Source organism: Typopeltis vanoorti, chromosome 10 (assembly GCF_054136105.1).
Source record: "Typopeltis vanoorti isolate ZY-2024b chromosome 10, IOZ_Tvanoo_1.0, whole genome shotgun sequence".
NCBI classification, from domain to species: domain Eukaryota; kingdom Metazoa; phylum Arthropoda; class Arachnida; order Uropygi; family Thelyphonidae; genus Typopeltis; species Typopeltis vanoorti.
The window spans coordinates 61509113-61534605 of NC_143558.1; the positions used below are offsets into that span (position 1 = coordinate 61509113).

A 25493-nucleotide genomic window follows, 5' to 3' on the forward strand; every position below is an offset into this window, starting at 1 on the left:
AAAAATCGACAAGGGAGTTAGAGAAAGCAGAAAAACATTTACAAGAATTAAGAAAGGTAAAGAAAAACAAGAACAATGACAGAAAGTAAAGTACAAAAATTTGTACATTATCACTGAATAATAATAATAACATCAACAACAATAAGAATAACAAGGTAAGTAATTGAAAATATAAGAAAAAAAATCATGTGATACAGTGATTTGATAATTTGCCCTTGACAATGGAGTGACTACATTGATGTGACAAAAGCAATAAAGTCGGTTTAGTTGCAGTTCATCTGCTATTATGAATAATAATACTCCTCTCCATTCTTTTTCCTCTATCCTCCCTGAACACACACACACACATCATATTCTATCCCATTAACTATATCATCTTCCTTCAGTCATGTCTCACTAATGCCAATAACCTTTGGTCAGAATGAACTAACCAATGTGAAAAACTCCTCCCCTTGTTTCAAATGCTCTTGGCATTAGTGGACATAACGTGAAAAAGTCTCTTCAGCCTACTGCTGTCCTGAATGCTATTGCTGAAGAACTTCAACTAACAAAATTAGAAGGTAAAGAAAGTTTTACATCTGGTGAAAATGTTTAATTTGAAGCTATCTGGTGTGAGACAAATGCCAACATGATGAAAAATGTGGATGCCATGTATCAGCAGATTAGCACAAAAGACTGCAGCTAAGCAATTATTATGGGGGGGGGGGGCTTTTAACTATGGGGGAAAAACTGAAGAGAGGAACTAGGCATGGCAAGATGGACTTGGAATCTATACAGCTCTAACGATTAATTATCTGAAACAGCATGTTATGAAGGGACCAGGCTTTGAGAGTGCTGGATCTGATAATAGCAGCAGAAGATGTATCCATAACCAAATTAGAGGACACTCGGTCTCTAATCGGGCAGTGACCATGTAGTTCTTTTTTTTCCAAGGAAGTGCATAAACATGAAATTCTCTGTCAAGATAGGGTTTATGTTGAACATAAAGTTGTTAATTATGAAAAACATAGTAGGCAAATGGAGCAATGCCATGGCCCGAGAAGGTACAAGGAAAGAATGTCAACAGTGCATAGGAAGTGGTCAGGGATTGTTTGAGAGAAGCAGAATCAGGCCACATACCTATGGTCAAGAGGATAAACCAGTAGAGATATAAAGCAAGAACCACAAAACAACAAAAAGAATGCAGAAGGAATATAACAAAAAAAAAAAAGGTGATGCATATTCACAAGCAGCACAAAGTGCAAGAAGGAGGGTGAGTAGTATTGTGAAAAAGACCAAATCAGATTATCAAAGAAAATTAACTGAACAAGCCAAAATAAATCCTAAAGTTTCTCATTATGCAGCATTTAAGAGGAAGAAATGACCATGAAAGGATGGATTTAACGAATATTAATGGTAGTTGGAGCTAATAGGAATGGATGTGAAGTTGATAACATGGAGTGTCTAAGGGTTCTGTGCTAGGGCCACTACTCTTTAATTTTTATATCAATGCTCTAGAGAGGGTTTCCCAAACTGTGTTCTGCGGAAGGTGAATAAGTGTTCCATGAGAAGTTCTCCTGGAATTTTTCATTTTAGTTTTCTAAGCCTTTTTCATGAATAAATATTTTATAGTGGAAATATTCTGAAGAGAATAATATTCGTGAATATGTCAAAAAGCTCAGACCTGGAATGCCTATTAATATCTGTGTATCGTTAATTTTCACACGTCGAAACCTTTCGACATTTGGGAAAGGGAATACCGCTATTTATGACTGGTCATAAAAATTGTCTGCAAGTGGATTATAACAATGGGTGGCATATCTTCTATTCTCAAAACTGAAGGAAATGACATCTGTGTAGCAAATGTTAGTGACCAATCAGCAAGGAAGCATAAAGAAATTTTTCCACTAAAATTGAAGATCAAAGTAGTCTGTATCCGGTTCTCAAATCTAGTAATAATGAATACTTTCTTCGCAAGTTCGTATTGTAGGGTGAAAGTTTCAAAACCATAGTGCCATGATTTTTTAAAAGTAACAGGCCTGCAGATTTAAATTTTAATATGAATAAGAGACAAGGACTTTGTTTAATTTTGGTATTAAGAAATCTCTTATTGAAAGTGTTTTGTGACGCAACAGATAGTGAGTCATCCACCACCAGCTTACAAAGCGATCTCAAGGATGTACAAGAGAGGAAAACTACCAGCACACAGGAGAAAAAGTCTGCATTCACTCGTAAGTACTTATAATGTTATAAATTTTTGGTGATCAGAATGGGATATGTCAATGAAAATAAGCACAAATTAATTTAATGATGTGTTTATGTTTAATTGATGTTTAATTAATTAATAATAAAAAATCGGCTAAATTAACAATTAATTATTATTTTACAAAATAACCAACATATTCCATGAAAATTTCAGGATTTGTGAAGTGTTCTGTTGTAGGAAAAGTTTGGGAAACGCTTCTCTACAGAAACATTTAAGGGGAGAGATATTCAGTTGTTTGCTGATGTTGCAAAACTAGGGACGGCAAGAGTTGATAAAGGCAATGTAGACATCCTGCAGAATGACTTAAATAAATTGCCATTGTGGGCGAAGGAAGAAAAGTCACATTACTATGTTATCGTTGATGGTGATGTTTTCTCACTAGTGCAGGACACTAGAGTGCACAGAGGATTTGAAATTGGAAGTGATTACCATTTAGTCTTAAGCAGCATAAAACTGAATTTCATACTGAAAATAAGAACGTGTAAGAAAGTTTTAAAGCAAATAAAAGTTGAGCAGCTCTCAGATGTGAACTGTAAACTAAAATACACAAACATTATTTAAGAAAAAATGAAAGAATTTGAGAATGAGAACCAAACTGTGGAGATTAGTGGCAAATCCTGAAGAAAATATTAATTAATTTAGCCAGAGAGGCATGTGATGAGGTTGTCTGTAAGGATAGAAAAATCAGAACTCCATGGTGGATACAGGAAGTTAAAGAGGCAGTGAAGGAAAAGAAGAAAGCATATCAAAAGTTCCTGGCAAATAAGTCAGCTTCTGCTCTTAGAGAATACAGAGAAATATGTAAGAAAGTATACTGTGTAAAACTAGCTTAACAAAAGTCATGGGATGACTTTAGTAAGAACATAAGAATGCTGTAAAAGGAATTAGAAATGATAAAGGTGACATGAAAACTGGTGAAAAAGATATCATTGATGTATGGAGCAATTACTTCGAAAAATTGCTAAACAAACAATCACTGACAGCACAGTAGTAAAAAACACTCACCAGGCATGCAATCAGGAATATATATATATATATATATATATATATATATATATCAATACTTGAAGTAGAAAAAGCCATCAAAAGCCTGAAAGGTGAAAAGTCAGCTGAAGTAGATAATATTCAACCAGAAATGCTCAAGTATGGAGGTATAAAAGTCTTACAGTGGCTGCACTGCATAGTTCTGAAGGCCTGGACAGAGAGAGAAATTCTAAATGATTGGAGTACAGCTCTCATGGTACCTATATATAAAAAAGGGAAATAAAACTGAAAGTGAGAATTACAGGGGTATTTTCTTACTGAGTGTTCTTGGAAAGATTTATGCAAGTATACTTGAGAAACAGTTGAGAAGGACTGTGGAAGAGAAGCTTGGTGAAGAACAAGCTGAATTCGGGACAAATAGAAGCTGTCAGAATCAGATTTTCACTTTACGACAAATATTTGAGAAAGCATGGGAATATAACAAAGATCTGTATTTAAGTTTTGTAGATCTTGGGGGAGATCACACTCCTACCAGGCACGTCCCCCGGGTGGCGGATGGGGAAACCCAAATGGGTTGCTCTGAATAAAGAATAAAGAGCCGTGGACCAAAGAATGTAGCAGAGGCATGGCAAGCTGGCTACATTATTATGCCAGTAACTTTCATGAGCAGGAGAAAGTCTACAAACCGAGATAGTGCTACTGTGTACGGGACAACTGACGCGCCTACTCAAAGACCACATAGAATAGGTGAGAAATCAGCAATGTTGTCAGCCAAGGATGTGAAACATGTAGCCACCCTCAACATAAGATCACTATACCGACCTGGAAAATTGCAATTAGTCCAGGAAAATTTAAAAAGACTGAAATGGAGTATTTTAGGTTTATCAGAGACACATTGGTGCAGAGATGGATTCATGGATTTACCAGAAGGAAGACTGTACTTCTCAGGAAGAAAAGATAACATACACAGAGAAGGAGTTGCATTACTAATTGAAAAGAAACTTACACACTCAGTAATTGAAATAAACCCAGTGTCTCCTAGAATAATAACAGCCAAACTTCAAGCAAAAGAAAAAAATCAAACAATTAAAATATTCCAAATATATGCACCAGACAGTAACCATTCAGAGGAAGAAATAGAAAATTTCTATGAAGAACTACAACAGCAAATAGATAATCCCAAAAATAGAGAACTCATGATAGTGATGGGAGATTTTAATGCTAAAATAGGACAGTTCACAGCAGACAAAAAAGATGTGATGGGGAAATTTGGATACAGAGAGCTTAACAACAGAGGAGAACAATTACTCCACTTCTGTAAAGCAAACAATCTAATGATTACAAACACATTGTTCTATCAACGCCCCAATAATAAATATACATGGACATCCCCAGATGGTAATATAAAGAACTGCATAGACTATATCATCATAAACAAACAATGGAAAAGATCAGTAAATAATGTACAAACATTAAGAAGTTTTGATTTTGACACTGACCACGAAATATTAACTGCCAAAGTGAAGATAAAATTCAACAGGAAAAATAATATCAGAAAAGAAGAAAACATCAACCTATCAAAACTAAAAGATAGCTCAAGCAGAAGTCGATTTTTAGAACAGATGTGCTTGAAATTAAAACCCTCCATCTTCCAGAACAGCTGGAAGATGGAGGGTTTAATATACTGGGAAGAAGGAAAAGAAACAGTGTTATCAATTGCAAAAGACACTCTAGGTTCCAAACCCAAAATAAACAAACAGTGGATAACCCAAGAAATCATAGCTACCATAGAAGAGAAAAGAGAGGCCAAGATACTTGTAAACCAACAAAACAATGAAGAGAATAGCGAAAAATACAGAGCACTAAAAAATAAAGTTGATAACCTATGCAAAAAAGCCAAAGAAAAATGGTTAGAAGAAAAAGCTAAGAAATGCCAAGAAGCATACCAACAAAACAACCTAAAAGTCTTCCATGATACTGTAAGAGAAATTACAAAGGAATTCTCAGCAAAAGGCAGTAACAATGATAAACAACAAGATGACTGAAACCGAGAATATTGAATACATAAGAAAAATCTGGTCAAACCATTTTAAGACTATCTTCCACCAAGGAAACAAAACTACAATGCCAACAATAGAAGAAAATAATGATCACCCAAAAATTTTACAAGAAGAAGTTAGATACGCAATAAAACAGATGATTAACAATAAAGCACCAGGCATTGATACTATCCCTACTGAACTGTGGTCATATGGAGGCAGCATATCAATAGAATATTTAACAACCCTATTCAATAAAATACTACAAACAGGAGAGATCCCAGATGACTGGAGAACTGGAAAGATCATCCCAATATACAAGAAAGGAGACAAAAGAGACTACAGAAATTACAGACCAATCAATTTACTCCCTCACACCTATAAAATATTCATAAGAATTATACAAAATAGATTAAAAAACAATTACGAAGAAATGATAGGCATAGAACGAGCTGGTTTCCGAGGAAACTATTCAACAATAGACCAAACTTTCACATTGCACCAACTAGCAGAGCTCAGCTGGGAAGACCATAAAGAACTATATTGTTGTTTTGTGGATTTTAAACAAGCTTTCGATAATATCAACAGAGAAATCCTTCTTAAAATTTTACTAGAAAAAGCAATAGACAAATATATAATACAGTTTCTGATAAAATATTACTCTAAGACAAATGCAATAATTAAAAAGGACACACTCACAACAGAACCCATAGAGATCCAAAAAGGAGTAATGCCCATTATCTCCATGAATATTCAACATATATCTAGAAGTTGTTGTAAAGAAAGCAATAGCCAATGAGCCTGGAATCAATGTCAATGGTTTAATTATAAATAATATCAAATATGCAGATGATCTCGTCCTTCTTGCAAGAACCCCAAATGAACTACAAAAGTTGATCAACAAGCTAAACGAAACCTGTAAAACATATGACATGACAATAAATATACAAAAGACAAAAGTGATGAAAATAGGGAGGAACAGAACTACCATCTCAGCCACCCTAAACGGAGAACAAATAGAACAAGTAGACAACTTCATATACCTTGGATCAAAACTAACAGAAACAATAGATGAACTCAAAACAATCAAACACAGAATAGCAATAGGATGGACCACCATGGGAAAATTACAGAAAATCTGGAAAACAAACAAGATATCTAAACAAGCCAAAATCAAATTATATGAAGCAATAATTATACCAACAGTCATCTATGGAGCAGAAGCGTGGACAGTTAAAAAAAGAGAGAAGAAAAAACTGCTGGCATTTGAAATGAAATGCTTAAGAAAAATAAATAGAACAAGTTGGATAGAAAAGAAAACAAACATCACAGTCAGACAAGAACTATTGTATAAAAAGGCAATAATAGAAAAAATTAGAAAACAACAACTGAGATGGTTTGGACACACTGTATGCATGGATGCAGACAGACTTCCTAACGTCCTAATCAATACTTTTCCAACTGAAAAAAGAAGAGACCTGGAAGACCAAGAATTACCTGGCTGAAATTAATAAAGAACATCTCAGGATGCAGAAAATATAAGGAACTTTTTCGAACAGCAAGGAATAGAGAAGACTGGAAGATCCTGCTCAAGAGAAGACTCGACCCGTCTTAGACGGAAGAGAAGAAGAAGAAGAAGATCTGGAAAAGGCATATGCTAAGGTACCAAAAGAAAAGCTATTCAAAATGCTACAGTTGTATGGTGTCAATGGAGCATTACATCAAGCAATACTAAGTCTTTATTTGAGTTGCATGTCAGCAATTAGAATTGAAGTACAGGAATATGATTTTATGTTAAATCTGGTGTCAGACAAGGATGTACATTATCCCTTCTGTTATTTATTATCTATATGAATCACATTATGAAGAAAAGTGGTATTAAACCTGATATCAAAATTGGAGATGTTGATCTCAGCTGTTTGCTTTATGCAGATGGTGTTATACTTCTAAATAAATCCAGTACAAGTCTGCAAGATTCCCTGACTAAATTGAATAACTGTTGTAATAGATCTGGTATCAAGGTCAGCAATAACAAGTTAAAGATAATGAAAATAGGCAGAAGCATTGAAAATATCAACTGCTTGTGAATGGAGAACATACAGAACAGGTAAACCATTTCAGCTCCTTAGGCACAATTTTTAGTTAAAATGGTAATTAAATATGGAAATAGACAACAGAATCAGTAAATCTGGCATATTAGGAAGTCAACTGAATAAATTTATATGGAATAAGAAATAAAATAAGAAATTAGTAGAAACACTAAATTAGCTGTATAAAAGACAGTGTTCAAACCAATTTTAGCTTATGAGCTGGGTTAGAAATAAAACACTTGATCAAAGACCACAGATATGAGAGTCCTGAGGAAGATTAGAGGCATGAAATGACAGCATCAGTGGCAATATCATATTAAAAACGAGGATATTAGGAAAGAACTTAACATTATTAGCATCCAGGAATGTGTTAGCAGAGCTAATCTCAGATGATATGGTCACTTAAACAGAATGGGAGAGGAAAGATTAGCAAAACAAGTAGAAGATAAAAATTAAGAAGATCTGATAATATAGTCTTGACTGTATATTAGCAGATTGATTTGGAGGAAAATTGTAGATAGGAAGTTATTAATGTTGTAAGATCAGGAATTGGATGATGAAGTACTATAGGGCAGGTTTCATTTGCTATCTGTTTATTTGTTAATCATTTTTCCTCCACTCTTAGGAGTGAAAAAAAAAAGGTTTTGGGGATAAGACCATTTTCCATGTATTTCCACCCCTTCCCCCAAATGAATGTTGGAACATGAACAAAATATTTATCTATTACTTTGTATTAATAGAAACACCATTTATTTAAAACATTATCTAAACCCTAACATCTTCTATTACAACCAAGTAAAAAATTCAATATACCATAAGTAGGCCACTAATGGGCTGGGATGCACAATATACAGCCTCTTCCTGTCAAGTTCAACCCTGCCTTTCTGCGGCGTGGCCTGTTTCCACAAAAGGGGCTTTGGTGAAACCAGCAAGTATTTTCACAACAAAGGAATACCTTCATAGTTGGAGGAGATGCTGAATAGACACTAGGTGGTAATGTTTTTCATTGCCCAGTGAAATACCACTGACCGGCTTATTGGAGGTGTGAAGTGGCAAATGCCATTTTTGGTCTCTAGAGCAAGAATTCTGGTTTTTGTTCCTTCTCGCTTCTCTTCTTCATGCAGTGTGAGTGATACTCTTCAAGACAATGACAAATATACTTAGAGACTCATAATCTTCTCCATTTCGAGGGTATATCAGTTAAAACGGTGGTGCTGTAGGCCAGCTGCTAGTTAATGTATGGGCCCAAACCTGACAGCAACGACTCACTAGGCTTTCTGATTAACTGGTGCATAATCCCACTGCCACTTACTCTGCCAGGTTATGTCTGGAGATGGTGTCAGAGTTGTGGCTTGTGGGGGCGCTGTCGATGCCACGTCATGGCAAGGAGACTAGTTTATCTCTGTATGGATGTCATATCAAAGAGTATCTTCTCTCACTCCACGTCCCCACTATATCCTTCCATCAAACCTACGAATACTCTCACAAACAATAACACTGACGCTAAAAAAAACGAATCTCCTTCATGAACTGATCCCATCAAGAAATGGGATCCAGCCACAACATGGAAATCATGCCAGAATCTCTTCACTAAAAACTCGCTTTCACATCCACTTGACTAACATCCATGGCATTAAAGCAAACATAAATGACGTCCACCATCACTTGCAGTCTTCCAGACCAGATGTCTTATTCCAGACAGAAACCTAGATTGCAGCTATAGCTATTACTGTCCAGTGCCAAAACTACACACTTCTTTTCACCACAAGAGTGGCACCTCTGGTCTTTGTGAAATCTAACATTGCCTGCCAGAGAATGGCTAATTTAGAATCTCCTGATTTTGACTTTCTCTGGCTCAAAGTTTCCTTGCCCCATTTAGTAGTATTCACTTGTTGCATTTACTGGTCTCCAAACATTGAAATTTCTTCATATTCCATTTCATTTGCACCTCTGGCTTTTGTGTAATCCTCCAAGTTACACTGGAGGATAATACACCTATCCCTACTCCAACATCATCGACCAAGCAGGAAGAGAAACAGAAATCTACAAGTAATGCCTTAACACAAATCACATAAACTGCACATTTTCCCACTCAAATTCCTGATAACATTCTTCCCTCTTCCAATCTGGATCTCTTTTTTTAACCAGTTCTCCTTTCAGATACACCGCAGAGATCACCTCTCCCCTTGGAAACTCAGACCACAATCTTGTACAAGTCTACTATCCCAGAGAACATCCCTACTCCAGCACTCCTGACCTCACATCCTCTAGTACTACAAAGAAGCAAATGGGATGACCTCTGGAATTTCTACTTCTTTGTTTGGTCTGACTATTTCTTTCACTCACCTGACCCTAACATCTACTGTGAGTGAGTCACAGAAATTATTCTGACTGGATTGAAAGGCCTTCATCCACTATTCAACCCATAATCCTCATCTACTTTCCAAGCTCAGTTCAACAGAAACTGTGCTAAAGCAATGAAAGAAAAAATTCAGCTTACCACATGTCGCTCACATCAAGAACTCCAGCTTCATACTCTGCCTATACCAAAGCATGCAATATGTGCAAATCAGTCATCAGCAAATCCAAATCTGATTTCATAAAGGCCACCAGCAGAAAACTCACCTCTTGTCTAAATGGAAGCTGTGACTTCTGGTTGCTTCCTAAGGCTGTTGGACATAACTTCTGCTCTCCTGCACTTTCAACTCTCTCTCTTTCTCATCCTGATGGCACCAGTGTTACTTCATCCAAAGATAAAGCTGACCTCCTGGAATCACTCTTTTCCACAAACTCTATAATAACCTGTATAATAATAATAATACATATGAAACCATCATACAAAGACTGAACAGAAATTATTTTAACATAATCTGGAAACCCTGTTCTAGAGAGACTAAACATGGAATTTTTCGAGTCATTTCAGGTAAGTGGGGTGATGTTCTCACACACTAGATGATGCAATTTACCTACCACCTAAAGCCAGTTATAAACGTGTATATCCACAGTGGGATTCAAACCCAGAGGCTGAAGAATAGATATAACCACCTGACCAATCAGGCTGGTCATTTTGTATGATTTTTGGAAATCACTTATCAAGTCTTGCAGCACACTGGAACTTTACTAAGCCACCTAACCATTGAAAATATGAGAATTGCATATGTGATGATTCATTATATAATATGCTATTAGTTCATAATTGTAACCAGTAGTTTTAGAAGTGTTATAAAATAAGTAATGCTAAATTTCTTAATATAAATGAAGTTTATATCAGATATATATAATTAGTTTCCTTTAAATCTTAATTAAATCTCATTCGTTGTATTTCCTTATCTTAGTCTCAGCAATGAGACAAGAAACTGTCCACTTAAAACAATTGATTATTTTTGTCAAAATTTAAAAATGTGCACACTCATTTATTTATAACAAAAAAGAAAAAAATAAATTAGTGATATCACACACTTTCACATTTGATACACACAAATTAGAATTTCCTTCTCAACTAAAAAAAAAAAACTTCCATTGTTGAACTTCACAAAATTTAGAACTGCACTTCTCATTTCACATATGTGTATAAATCAGCTTTAGGTGATAGCTTAGTTAAAGTAGTTGTCTCTAGCTAAGACTTAGTGTTCAATGTTCAGATTCAATGTTTCAGTTAAAACAACAAAATAAAACTGTCAATATTGATTCAGCTGATTTTCTTTCAGTAACAGCTCCTTATCTTTTTAAATTTTCTTATGGGTGGGGGGGTCCTAATGAAACAGAACTGTCCATGCTAAGTTTTTCTATCCAAATGTTTTTCTTTTCTTTTTCATAGATTTAAGAAAAAAGTAAAACTGCACTACCTCAGTAAGCTTCAGAGTTTTATTTTCTCCTTTAGAAAATAAAAAATGCACAGAGCTCTTTATTGGACAGTTTTATTTGGATAATATTTTCCTTAGATGAGCTTATTTTTTGAGCCCCATTGCTTGTCACTCCATGATGGGGTTTAAAATGAAGCCTCCAGCAGAGAGCATCCTTCACTATCCAGCTGAGCTGTTGGCTGGAGAGCAAAGGATGCCATCCACTCAGGCAACTAGGTTGGCAAATGTATTATAATTAGTGCATTTTTAATTTATAAACTTTTGAACAAAAGGGCAGCCCTTCTTAAACCACTTTAAAAGAAACTTGATGTTAATTTAAGGTAATCATTATTGCGTAAATGTTTTTTTTTTTTTTTTTTTTTTTTTTTTTAATTTGGCCGACTTGGTTAGTGGTTAATATCTCTCTCTACCTTCTGACCAACAGGCTATGAGCTTGAATCCCACTATAGTTATAGATGCATTATAAATGCTCAGTAGTTAGATGAATTTTATGATTAGTGTGAGATCTCCACCCTGCTTACTGGATGACCTGAAGTGGCTTGAAAAAGTTCCATGTCTGGTGCCTACAGCAGTATTTCTTGAGTATCCAACTCTTAGCTCATACAAGGTACTAATGCTATAATGTACTGAATGCTAACAAATTTTGTGTGGTATAGTTCGCCCACCGTTTGTAGGTCCCTGCTTCGCGCCTTTCCAAGAATAGTCGATTCATGCTGAAGGGGAGAAAGAAATGAAGGACGTCTGAATTGGTCACCAACATGCAAAATCACGTGCTTTATAGGTAAAATTTTCAAACTGTTATACAAGCAACATAGTTAACTACAATAATCATAAAAGAGAAGTTAATTTTCCGACCGGTAATAATAAACAACTCATCCCACTATACGAACTGATTACCCTATTATCGGAATGGATTCTCCTTTTTCTGAGATGAGCAGAAGTGTCGAAGGATCTCTAATTGGTGGGCGAACTATAGGATCACATTAAAAAAAAAATCCAAAAGTTTTGCTTGTTTATGTGACAATATGAAACAAAGTTAAAAGTAATAACTATAAAAGTAATAATAATCAGATTTACAAATTAAAATCGCAATCAAAATTTTAAAATAATTATATGTTTAAAACAGTGAGGCTGTACCTGTGATTGCTGAAATTCTTGCTGCCACTTTTTCTGCAAACCCTATCCTTGTATTTAATCCAGTACCAACAGCAGTGCCACCTACAATGCCAAAATATTTGCTGTTATCTAATACCAGATATTATCAGAAGACAAATATATATACAAGTAATTTTCATATAAAAGACACAAATATTCAATTATGTGGAATATTTTTGTCACACAACAAAAAAGAGCATGTATAGATTCTTCTCTAGCAACAAAATAAATAGGATTATGCTTGAATACACTATCAAAAAATTGTGATCCTATAACTGATTATAAATCAAAGTTGAAAAGCTCAATACGTTTACTTTTGCTACCAGAACATGAACATTTCTCGATGAAGTTGCAACCAAAATGATAGATTACACTGGATTAGTTTACTGCCATAAAGGTCAGTATAAGGAACTGAAACTGCAAATTAACCATATTAAGTAAATTTGAAGCGATACCAAATCTTAAAAGTTTAGTGCATTTTTTTTTTTTTTTTTTTTTGTGAAATATTGTTTTAACTTTTCATAAAAGTGCGGTTGGTAGTAAGAGTTGGTCTGGCTTATGTCAATGCAACAAAAATAGTCTTGCCAGTTTTCATGTATTAACAGTCTGTACAAAAAAAAATAATCACTTTCATATGCGATTTTTAAATGTGCATTCTACCCCACAAAGGTTGTAATAGTGTTATAAGAGGACTAAGGGTCAAATAACCCTGCTTCTCTAAGACAGTAAACATAAATCTTTTTTAAGCTGTTTCAGGCTTTCGATAAGCAGTGTTGTGTCCCAATTTACGATTTCTACTCTAATCTTACAAATTCCTTTTATCTATATTCTTCTAACTTCTATGCCCGAGATTTTACCAAAACTTATACCAATATCTAAGTTATTGCTCCCCGTAGTACCCCTAATATTTGTATTTATACTGCACCTTTTGGGATATTTAGTTTAGGATATTACATACATAAACAAAGAGAAAGAACTCAAATATATCTGAAAGTGTAACTATTGCAGTCGTGACACTTAACTCGATTCTCAACTTAAATTTTTTGCGTGACTAAGTACAATATTTTCAAGTGGTTATCAACTGCACCATTTATGTTGTCATAAATAGGGAGAAAGTCAATCTCGAATATATCTCTTAGTATTTAAATATTATTGCAGTCGTGACTCTTAATCTCTTTCCTCAACATTAAATTTCCTGCGTGATTAGGTACGATGATTTTAAGCGGTGCATTGGATTAGCAACATCAGACAACTCTTTTATCATTGAACAAAAGGTTTATTAAGTTTCTAAACATGGTACAATTCAAATACTAAACTAAAATACTTATAGACTAACATTAAATCATTACAAGCAATATGGCTATTTGTGATTATGCTGCCATACACATTAATTCATAAATTCACCTGATGTAAACAAATTAGATCAATTCACACTATCTGATTATTCATACTGAAGTAGATTAACAAATCATTCACTGCTAACACATACTTGTGACATTTCAATTATTTTATACATTACATTAGGCATTCAATTCTTAGGATACGTAATTACTTAATTCACACTATTCCGTTATACCGTTATTTGCACTAACACACAATTATGTCATTTAAATATCTTGTGCAATATAATAGACATGCAAAAATACCTTAGGACTCTTAATCATTCACAAATCTTTAACACTAGTCAATCTACACATAACACATTCTATCATATACTAAAGTCCTAGTATAACTTCAACAGTTCTGTATTGGAATCACGATACTTTTCACAGACAAATTTATAGCTAACATAGGTTATGATTTATAGTACCTTTCTTGAGCTCTTCGTATGGGCCTTTATTCTTTTCCAAACGAACCTCTGGCATAACTTCTCGTAACTCTGGAATACTTTAACACACATATATTTGCTCTACTATCAGCAACGAGGACATCGATCTCTTTACAGCTTTCTGCTTTGCGTAGTTATCACTAGCATCGAAATGAAGAAGATCCCTCCTTTTCTAGGACTCTATGGCAATTTTTCCTTTGCTTCCTACTCGGGAAAACAGGAATCGAAATCCCGCTCACTTTCGTTTCCGTGTTGTGACGAGGAGATATCACCCCTGTCGCCACTCAGGAAAACCCCGTGAACTCCACCGGAACCAAAACCAAACTCCAAGGCCAAAAGCGACTATCCAAAAAAAAAAAGGGTCCTCCCCAGGGGGTTACCAACCCTTTTCTAGCTGCTCCCCTAACAGCACCTTTTCTTACTTCCTTTCTCCTCCTTCTACTTGTTTTTTTAATCGTCGACCAATTAGGGTGGCGTTTTCTCGCCAAACGTCATTTGATCGGAAAGCCTGTTCTCAATGTTTCAATCCGGGGATCGGCCCTAAGCGATAGCTTTGCTTTTCTTGTGCTAGCCTGACTTAATCCCCTTTCAAACTTTTTCTATGAATTCTACTTAATAACTTTATGATCTCTCACATAACATATTTTATGACTCACCCCTTTCTACTTATTTACTTAACTCTCTCATTTTTAATCGTATTACAATATTAATCTATACTTTCCTTTGTTAGCTACTTATTTAGTTAGAATTCCTTATTTTAAGTCATATTACAATATTAATACATTCCTTCCTTTATCAGCTACTTTAACAACAACCCTTACGTTTTATACATATTACTGGATGCAAGAAATTTTCCATTAAATAATTCATTTTTTTATGCAGGGGTTTTAATTTATGATATTTATTCTTCATGTTACACCATGATAGCTGAGAATACTATATTCCTAAGATATCAGGTGTAACAGCAGAAAGTGGTTTCATGTACCAGGCAAAGACATTCATCTGCCAGGTAAAAACATTCACAAACATGCATGTTGCACTACGATTTGAAATTTCAACCTGTTGATTGGTGAGGGAAATATACTAGGCTGGCTAACACTTTCATTGCAATCACTTATAAATGTTCCTCTCATACTACGATGAGAAATGAACTAGGTTTTTTTAACTAAAAGGCACCAATGCTGCCAACTGTGCTTGTTAAAGAAGCACTCTATGGAAAAGACCACTGTATAAAACTAGAAGAGAATAAATGAATTTAACCTGAAATCACCTAATCATCATTATCATCACATTCCTGCTTTGTATTCTCAAGGGATGTATAGGATTAAATTATCTAGTGATAATTTAATCCTATCAATAATTTTCCTGTCAATAATTTTATTCCAATCTGCTTTTTGTATGATCTGACTTCAATACTGCAGATCTTATACTTTTTGCTCTTATAGGAAACTACTAACTACTTTACTCCAACTAGACCTTGGTCTTCTGTAGCCCCCCCCCAATCCTGGCATCAAACAATATGCAGACCTTTTTTCTCACTTTGTGTTTGTGACCAGTCCAGACTTTACACTGGACTGGTCACAAACACAAGGACTATAAAGAATCTGGACTATATAGATACATTCCTCACCACCCCTTTTCAGGAATGACCTCTGAAAAGGAGTGGTGAGGAATGTATGAGATGCAATATGATATTTATATCTTTAAATATCATATTTATACTAGAATGTGGTGCAAAAAATGTTGAAGTGTGTAAAAGCTTTCTTTGTCCTCTTCTGAATAGAATAAAGATGCTTATACAACAGCACTGAAAAACAACATGACCAAAAACAAAACAAAAAAAAAAATATGCTGAACAATTTGGATGTGATGATTTTGTATGCAACAAAGGCTAGCAGGATCGATTTAAAAACTGACATAATGATGTGATGTTATGTCTAATTGAAATCATGTTTATTATTAATTAGCAATGCTTTTAATTATGAAAAAATATACAATGGTACCTTGGTTTGTGAGTATAATTCGTTCCGGAAACTGCTTGTAATCCAAAGTACTCATATATCAAAGTGAATTTCCCCATAAGAAATAATGGAAACTCAGATGATTCGTTCCAAAACTCAAAAATATTCATATAAAAATGATTAATACAAAATACATATACGTTTGTATACCTTATATATGTATACCTCTTTATATTTTTATTATTTAAATGTAATATACATAAAGTAATCGAATTTATTAATTACATTACAATTACATATTACAGTACAGTAATTGTACTGGGTAGGACGACTTTCACTGTCACTAACGGAATCACTGCTATCTGTTGACTCTTTTTCTTTTTGTGTGACTTTAACAAGGAACCTATCCAATGACACCTGCTTTTGCCTCCTTTTGAGGATTTCATGGAAATATGACATTGCATTGTCGTTAAACAGATTCATCGCTTGCACTGCCACAGTCTTACTCGGGTGGTGCTTTTCTACAAAAATTTTGCACTGTTTCCCACATTTTACACACCTCCCTAATCTCATTTGAAGAGAAGGATGTCTCCATCTTTTTCTCTTCCTCCTCAGACAAGATCTCCACCATAACCTCTTGCTGTTGCTAGCGATGCAGATCCATCAGTTAGTCGGTGGTAAACTCCTGGCCATGTTCCTCCACCAGCTCTTGAAAGTCGTCCCCCAAGGACACAATTTCATCGACAACTGGCAGCTCCCGTTCATAAGCAAACTCCTCGACGCAATGACCACAGTTTTCTCCAAACAGAATTAAGGGTTCTCTTGGTGACTCTATCCCAGGTTTAATCGATGATCTTGACGCAGTTTACGATGTAAAAATGATTTTTCTAAAACTCTCGGAGGGAAAGGTTAGTTCCTTCAGTCACCTCGAAGCATCGCTGAAATAGTGCCTTGGTGTAAAGCTTTTTAAAGTTTGAAATGACCTGCTGATCCATGGGCTGGAGAAATGGAGTAGTGTTGGGAAGAAGGAACTTGACCTTAATGAACTCGAATTCTTCCAGTAAGTCATCCTCAAGGCCTGGAAGATGAGCAGGAGCATTATCCATAACAAGCAAGACTTTGAGTGGCAATTTTTTTTCTAAAAGGTATTTCTTCACTGCAGGACCGAAGACCTCGTTAATCCACTCAATGAACAAGATACGAGTGATCCAAGCCTTGCTGTTGGACCTCCACATAATGTTTAACTGGCTCTTCTGCAACCTTGCATTTCTTGAAGGCTCGTGGATTCTCAAAATGATACACGAGCAGGGGCTTGACTTTGAAATCACCGCTTGCATTAGCACACAGCAAGAGGGTGAGACAGTCTTTCATGGGCTTGTAACCGAGCACTGCAATCTCTTCGGATGTAATGTAGGTCTTCTTTGGCATCTTTTTCCAAAAAAAAGCCCCTTCTCTTCGCAATTAAAAACTTGCTGTGGCAGGTAACACTCGGAAACCATGAGCTTCTGGAACTTTGCAACGAATGCCTCAGCTGCCTTTGCGTCTGTACTCGCAGCCTCTCCATGCCTCACAACACTATGGATGCCACTTCTCCTCTTAAAGTTATCAAACCATCCCCTGCTCGCCTTGAAGCCTTCTTCATTTTCTGTAGATGTACCTGGCAGTTTACTAAGAGGTCAGCGTACAAGGCCTTTGCCTTCTCACAGATCAAGTTCTCGGTCACAGTATCACCTGCTAGTTGCTTCTCACTTATCCACACCAAAAGCAACTTTTCTACATCTTCCAGAATATGTGGCCATTGCTTTGATACTTTCGTGACTCCTTTTGCTACATCTATCCCCCTTAGTTCTTCTTTAATACTGTGCAAATTGTTGCCGTACACTTATTATAAAATCTTGCGATGGTGGCCACTTGCATACCTTGTTCGTGCTTCCCGATGATTTCCTTCTTAACTTCCACCGTAATCATCTGCTTCTTCTTACCCTTCCTTTTCAACCCTTTTCTTCATTGGGGGCCATTGTCGTAGTACAGTTAATAAAGAACAGCCACTACATTTGGACACAAAATAAAAAAATGCTTTACACACACGTAGTCACAACGCTAGCACGAATGTTGACTATACGAATGAGGTATGCCGACTGAGACCGAGCATGCGAGATGATTACCCACAATCCTGAATGGCTTGTGATCACGTGACGCTCGGCAGACAAAGCGTATAGGTAATACTCATATTGCAAGACCTCTCTTGTTTATCAAGTTAAAATTTATTAAAAAATTTTGCTCGTCTTGCAAAACACTCACAAACCAAGTTACCTGCAATCCAAGGTACCACTGTACTATGCTTAGTATTAAGTATATGGTTTCAAAATTATGGACAAGTAATTTGTGTTTAATATTAAGTGTATCATAGTTTACCCAAGTATATTCATACAAATAATATCTAGGTATATAATCATATTATTTGTTCTCTCTAATACTGCTTTTGTTTTTTTTAATCTATTTTTTATTCCTGTCAATAATTTTGAGAATTTAAAAAATAGAAGAAAATAAGTTGAGGCCTACCTGTGTATAAATATCTTTAATTTATTGGTTTATATATATACTGGAAGGGGGGGGGCACTGCCCCTCCCTGGTGAGTAATGGTTATAACAAGGAAACTGTCGATCCCATGGCATCATTATAACCAAGTTCAAATGTATGTGTTTATGTATATATATATATATATACACACACACACACATAAACATTATTTTATATATATATATTATTCTATATATATTTTTATACATATAGAATATATATAAAAAGATAAGCCAAAATTTGAAACATTTTCATGTCATGTTTTTTGTCTCTTCATTGTTTTGAAACGTTCAACAATGTGTCTGCCTTCATGAGACAAACACATTGTTGTCTCATGTCTCGAGTCATCAGAATTGAAAGAGAACCAGCTTACCAGCCTGGAACACGGGGGTTGGGCAGCATAGGCACCAGGGAGGGGCAGTTCCCCCCCCCCCTTCCAGTATATATATAAACCAATAAATTAAAGATATTTATACACAGGTAGGCCTCAACTTATTTTCTTCTATTTATGAAGTTTCGAATTAATGAAGATTTCAAAATCAACAGCAAAAACCAAAAGAATAAACAACAAAAGACAAACACAAAAGCATGTCTGCAGCCTTTGCAATTGTCTTTTGTTTTATATTCTATGGCATTCTGGGTAGAGATTATAAAAGTTTATGTTCTGATCTGCCATGTAAGGACTAATATAAGGACTTCTGAAAAAAAGTGACTTGTCTTGTCACATAGCCATATTGGTAATGTTTAAACAATAAATTAAAAATGTCATCTAAATGAAGAGCAAATTCAACATCTTCCTTGGTTAAAAAAAAAAGAAGAAAATCATTTACCACTGAGAAGTCATTAGAAGCATTAAAATCAGGTGAGCGCCATACAGACGTGTGCAAAACATTAAAGTAATACCTTCTATAGTTTCTACTATAGTAATTAATGCAGATAAGATAAAGAGTTCACATGCAAATGTGTTAAGAATATCATATTCAAAGAGTGAAGTAATGCACTTCGGGATGAAAAGATTACACACTTTGTATCATATCAATGATACCAGTTTACTGAAAATTGATGAAATTCATAGGAGATGCTACAAAAGTTGGCAAAATAGCTGAGAGAATTACTTGGATGCTGAAGAACACATTGACAAGTAAAGATAGGGAAGTTATTATCCCTGTCTATAAGACTATGATTTGGCCACATGTTGAATACTGTGCACAGATTTGGTCACCAGCAGTTCTTGGGTATTGGGAGGTGCTGGAGAGGATTCAGACACAAGTAACCAAGCTGTTGACAGGTCTGTGCAATGTTCCTTAAGAGGATAGATGGAGGGTGTGTGGGTTGCACAGTCTAGCTGACAGGTGGAGAGGGGGATGTAATAGAAACTTGATAGGAATATGATGATAAGTTACTAAAGGGATTCTATAAGATTGACACAAAAGAAATTTTTCAATACATGGGGAGTAAGGAAAAACAAGGGGTCACACTTGGAAATTGTCTAAGAGTGTGGTTAGTAAGAGTGTATGGACTAACTTGGAGAGTGGTGAAATGAGTGGAATGTACTGCCAGAGGTGGTTTGTGAGCACCCCCAACAATGAATAGCTTTAGTGGATAGAGTGGGTATCCTGCAGTAAGTATTTTGACTCCATTGAGTACCCATATAAATAATAACAATAATAATAATTATTACCCAGCTCTTGTTATGTGATCCAATAATCCAGAACATAATTATAATAGTGGATGCATAGCTATAAGGGTGGTTCTGAAAAGTTCTCAGCCTAACAAAGAAAAAATGAATTTATAATTTTAAAATTATTTTTATTTTTCAACATAATCTCCCTGAAGACTAATACATTTATTCCAGCAATGCTCCAGCGCCATTATCCCATCCCTGTAGTGGTTCTCAGTAAGATCTGTAAAATACCCTCTACAGCTGCAATCACCTCTTGATTCGAAGAAAAATGCTGACCAGCAATGAAGAGTTTTAGTTTTGGGAAGAGATAGAACTCAGAGGAAGCCAAATCTGGAGAATAGAGTGGATGTTCCAACAATTCATAGTGCAGATCCCTTAATTTTCCCATTGCCAAAACACCTTTGTGGGCAGGTGCATTGTCCTGATGAAAAATGATTTTTTTTTTTTTCTGCAAACCAGATCTTTTCTCACAAATTTTTTCATCTAGTCTGGTTAAAAGATTGGATATTCTCCAGTTATTGTTTTACCCTTTTCAAGATAATTAATAAACAAAATACCTTTGGCATCCCAAAACACCAATGCCATAACCTTTCCTGCTGATGGAACCAACTTTGTCTTCTTTGGCACTGAACAACCAGCTTCTGTCCACTGTTTTGACTGCTGTTTGAATTCTGGTGTGTAATGGTAAATCCAAATCTCATCCATAGTAATAAATCAATGCACAAATCAGTTTTATTCTTGTTAAAATGATCCAAGCACTGTTCAGATTTTTATGGGAGCACATTTTTGATCTGCAGTAAGCAAGCACGACACCCATCCTGCGCAAAGCTTTTTCATTTGAAATTTTTCCTGCAAAATATATCCTACACGTTCTTTTGAAATGCCTATAGTCTTCTCAGCAATTTCATGCACTTTGACTCACCAGTCATCCAATACCATTTCGTGCACTTGATCAATGATTTCTGGTGTTGTTACACTTTTTTGGATGTCCTTCACGTGAATCATCTTCAAGGCTGGTACGGCCACATTTGGCAGCCCATTTCTTAATTGTCAAAAATTAAAGAGAAGAGCACCCATAAACTTTTATGAACTTCGAATGAATTTCTTTTTGCGTTAAACCTTCTTTTGCAAAGAATTTTATAACCACACGATATTCAATTTTGTCCATTTCAAGGGATACAGACAATACTTTTGCTTCAGACAGCTGTATAAAACAAACTACTTGATAGAATGACTTGCAATTTTACACGGATGCTTATGACAGATGTACCAACTTATAAAAAAAAACCTTGCCAATAGTGTTGCCATCTATGGTTGAGGCTGAGAACTTTTCAGACCACCCTTGTATTTCATCTAAGCTTTTCTCTCTTTCCAAGACTTGCCCTGAGATCCTTGATTTCAATATTTAGTACAGTTTGTTCATTGACAATTTAAAAATAAGACTGCAAATAAATACAGATGTCTTCTTCTTCCCTTCACGTATTAGGCCTAGTGGCTTAATATATGAAGGCCTATTACAGGGCTATCCTTAGCCCTGTAACAGCCGTACCCGTCCCAAGAATAAGGTGGATAAGACACATGCCTCCCGGTGTGTCTTATGTCTGTAGATGCGTATGTTCATGGGGTCCGATTTGCCTACTTGAGGGAGGAAAAACCCTGCAGTCCACGCCCAAGACCACCTAACTTGGCTATGTCTGAGAAAGATCCTTAAGCTCCTCACGTCAGCGACAGGAATTGAACCCAGGACACTCCTTTCCCAGGCATATGGTTGCGAAGTGCATAGCCACTCAGCACAATACAGGTGTAAAACATAGAAAAAATTATCTAGTATAATATCTACAGACATTGCAGTTCAAAGTTTGAGAAGAGATATTCAGTTGTTTTTTGATAATGCTAAATTAGGAAAGGCAAATGTCAGAGGTTCTGATATGATGTTGTTGCAAGAAGATCATGATGTGTCATGAGCTGAAGAATGGGGTTTAATTCAAATGTGCTTAATGTAAAGTCATGCACTTTACATTAGTTCATCACAGCCAGAGACCGTGATGAACTGAAGTTCAGGGGACACAATACAAAATTTTTACCCAGAAAACTGCTGCTATAATGCAAAGAACCTTCACAAGTATGGTAAGGAGGTTATAGTTTCATTCTATGAGGCACTAATCAAGTATCACAAAAACTGATTTTTTTTTTTTTTTTTTATTCATCCTCAAATTCCTGACATGTACCCTCAAGGGGTGTACAGGATATGATAGTACTACATGAAAAATTTACATCATTACTAACTTCCTATCTACAATTTTCCAACAAATCAGTCTGTTACTTGTCAAGACTCCAACATTATCAGATCTTATATTTCTATCGTCTAAGGCACTTTGTACCGTATCAATCCACCTATATCTTGGTATTCCTCTGGGTCGTTTTCCTGCCAACCTGGCAGAGAATACTTGTTTTGCTAATCTTTCCTCGCCCATTCTTTAAAACTCCCTCTATACGTGAAATTTCTTCTCCACAAGAATTAAAACCAACTAATATCAACTAATGTTGATATTAAAATAAGTCAGTAAATTTATTCACTCATTTAACTCTCATAAGCCTGATTCTGAACCGTTTGCAAGTACTGATAAAATACATATATAAATTTAACAGACATTATGCTTCAAAAATGCACAAAAGAAGTCTACCTTAAAAAAAAAAAAAAAAGAAAAGAAAAGAAGAACTTTATGCCCCCATCTTCTACCTAAAAAGAAATGTCAAAAAACAGCACACACCAGTTGGTAGGAAGGTACATAAAAAGCAAACGAAAGTATGCAGTTTGAAGTAACGAGCAAGAGAACAAGTACTAAATTAAAAAGATACATTAGGCTTCATGACCCAAAGTGTTCCAAAGCAAATTCAAGTGAATAAACCAACAAATCTGGTTTATTCACTTTGTTGGTTTATTTAAAAAATTTACTTAGCCAGAGTAAATTGCCATTTTTTTTAATTTCATACAAAATAAAATTTTTATCAACGTTCTTCATTTACATATATACAGATATTATTATCTCTGCATAAAATTTTTAATGTGCTTTAATGATTCAGAGCAACAGATTAGGAACTAACCTACAGCCAAACAATAAACTCTTGGAAGACATGCCTTCACTCTCTGGATACCAAGCTCAATTTGTTTAGCATATCCACTAAATTCTTGACCAAGTGTCAAAGGAACAGCATCCTAAATGAAAAAATAAAATTTACATATGTCTTAGCATACTGTTATTGCTATCATAAAGCTATAAACATCATGGTTTCCTTTGAAAAATATATTTCATATGTTTCAAGTTGAACCTTACTGGCCTATCATTATGAAGCAAATTACTCACTGCATTTTATAGTGATCACAGTAAGATGGTAAGAACCTCACCTGGAGATACAGTTTGAATCCCACATCACACTACACAGATGTTACAGTTCTACAGAGAAGAGGTCATTTTTGTGTACACCATTTCAGTGATTATGAAACATTCACAATGACATTCTAACACATTACATAGCAATAAGCCACTTCAGTAAGATAATGGAAAGATACCTTATTTTCACTTAAAATTCTGAATCATGTTGCCTCCCTGTTCCAAAAATATTTAAAAAAATACAAGATATATAATAAAATTTATTTTACTACTATAGTTTATAATATGATACTTTTATTTTAGAAAAACTTCTTTTCAGCCAAGTTTCCTTCGTTCTCATTACTAGTACTGAACAGAATAGTCATATAAAATTATGTGAATGTTTCATAATCAGTGATTATGAAACATTCACAATGACATTCTAACACATTACATAGCAATAAGCCACTTCAGTAAGATAATGGAAAGATACCTTATTTTCACTTAAAATTCTGAATCATGTTGCCTCCCTGTTCCAAAAATATTTTAAAAAATACAAGATATATAATAAAATTTATTTTACTACTATAGTTTATAATATGATACTTTTATTTTAGAAAAACTTCTTTTCAGCCAAGTTTCCTTCGTTCTCATTACTAGTACTGAACAGAATAGTCATATAAAATTATGTTATAACAACAATATGCACAGTATGAACCACAATGAAAAAATACTAAGTGAAAGCTCATGAATTCAACAAGTTTTCTTGCTCTATTGCATACTTCATCAATAATGAAATATTTTAATTTCAAAAAGTTATATTAATAGACTGGTTTAGAAATCCAGGTTCCATAGAATTCTATCAATTTGCATAGATCTGTGCTAACTGATCTCTCCTAATCAATCAACCACACAAAGCCGAAAAGATTATTATTATATGGGTACCTCCATGGAGTCCAAAGATTCATCACGGGAGAACCAAACTATCCACACAATCAATCATACCTCTCCTTGAAACCATTAACTGGTGAAGCACTCACAACTGTCTCTGGCAATCCATTCTATACATTCACCAGGTTAACATTTGCCTTAGTTCTCACTAAACAACACACAGCTTGTGTCTTGTCTCTAAATTAAAATTTTTTCAGAATCTTCAGGGAGTCAGCTCAGGGTGGGGTGGGGGGGATCAGTACTTGATGATGTAGAAAAAGTCATCAAAAACCTGAAATGTGGAAAGGTAGTTGGAGTAGATGATATTTTCCCAAAGTGTCACACAGTGGCTGCACTGTATAATTCAGAAGGAATGGTCAGAGGCCATCAATTAAGAGAGACCTCCAGGGAGTCAAGGACTTATCGAGTGAGGCCACACTACACACACCAACTATCATACTTATTCTTGAATTCATTCACAATGCCTGCACACACATCACATCCAATGGCAATCCATCCCAATCATGCACCACCCTGTAAGAGAAAAATCTAGGACTCACCCCTTCTTAGCAACATTCATTCTCAGCTTCCAATGATTCCCTCTTGTCTTTTCTCCATAAAATAAAAAAATTCCATCACTTGAAATCCTGTATACACCTTTCAGAAGTTTGTAAGTCTCAATCATATCACCCCTCTTTCTCCTGTTTGCTAATCTCTAGAGTCTACAAATTCTCAATCTGTCTTCATAACCAGTATTCCAAAA

General features: G+C 35.2%; 1 protein-coding gene across 1 annotated transcript in view; it reads right to left on the reverse strand.

The window, feature by feature from the left end:
• The window catches only part of LOC150102454 (fumarate hydratase, mitochondrial-like), a 182460-nt gene that overhangs the window by 42240 nt on the left and 114727 nt on the right, over nt 1–25493 (reverse strand). Inside the window, exons 6-7 of the mRNA XM_090399629.1 lie at nt 23535–23646; nt 12359–12439 (exon numbers count right to left, since the gene is read on the reverse strand). Of these exons, the coding sequence (XP_090255755.1) occupies nt 12359–12439; nt 23535–23646 (193 nt within the window). The remainder of the gene's footprint in view (nt 1–12358; nt 12440–23534; nt 23647–25493) is intronic.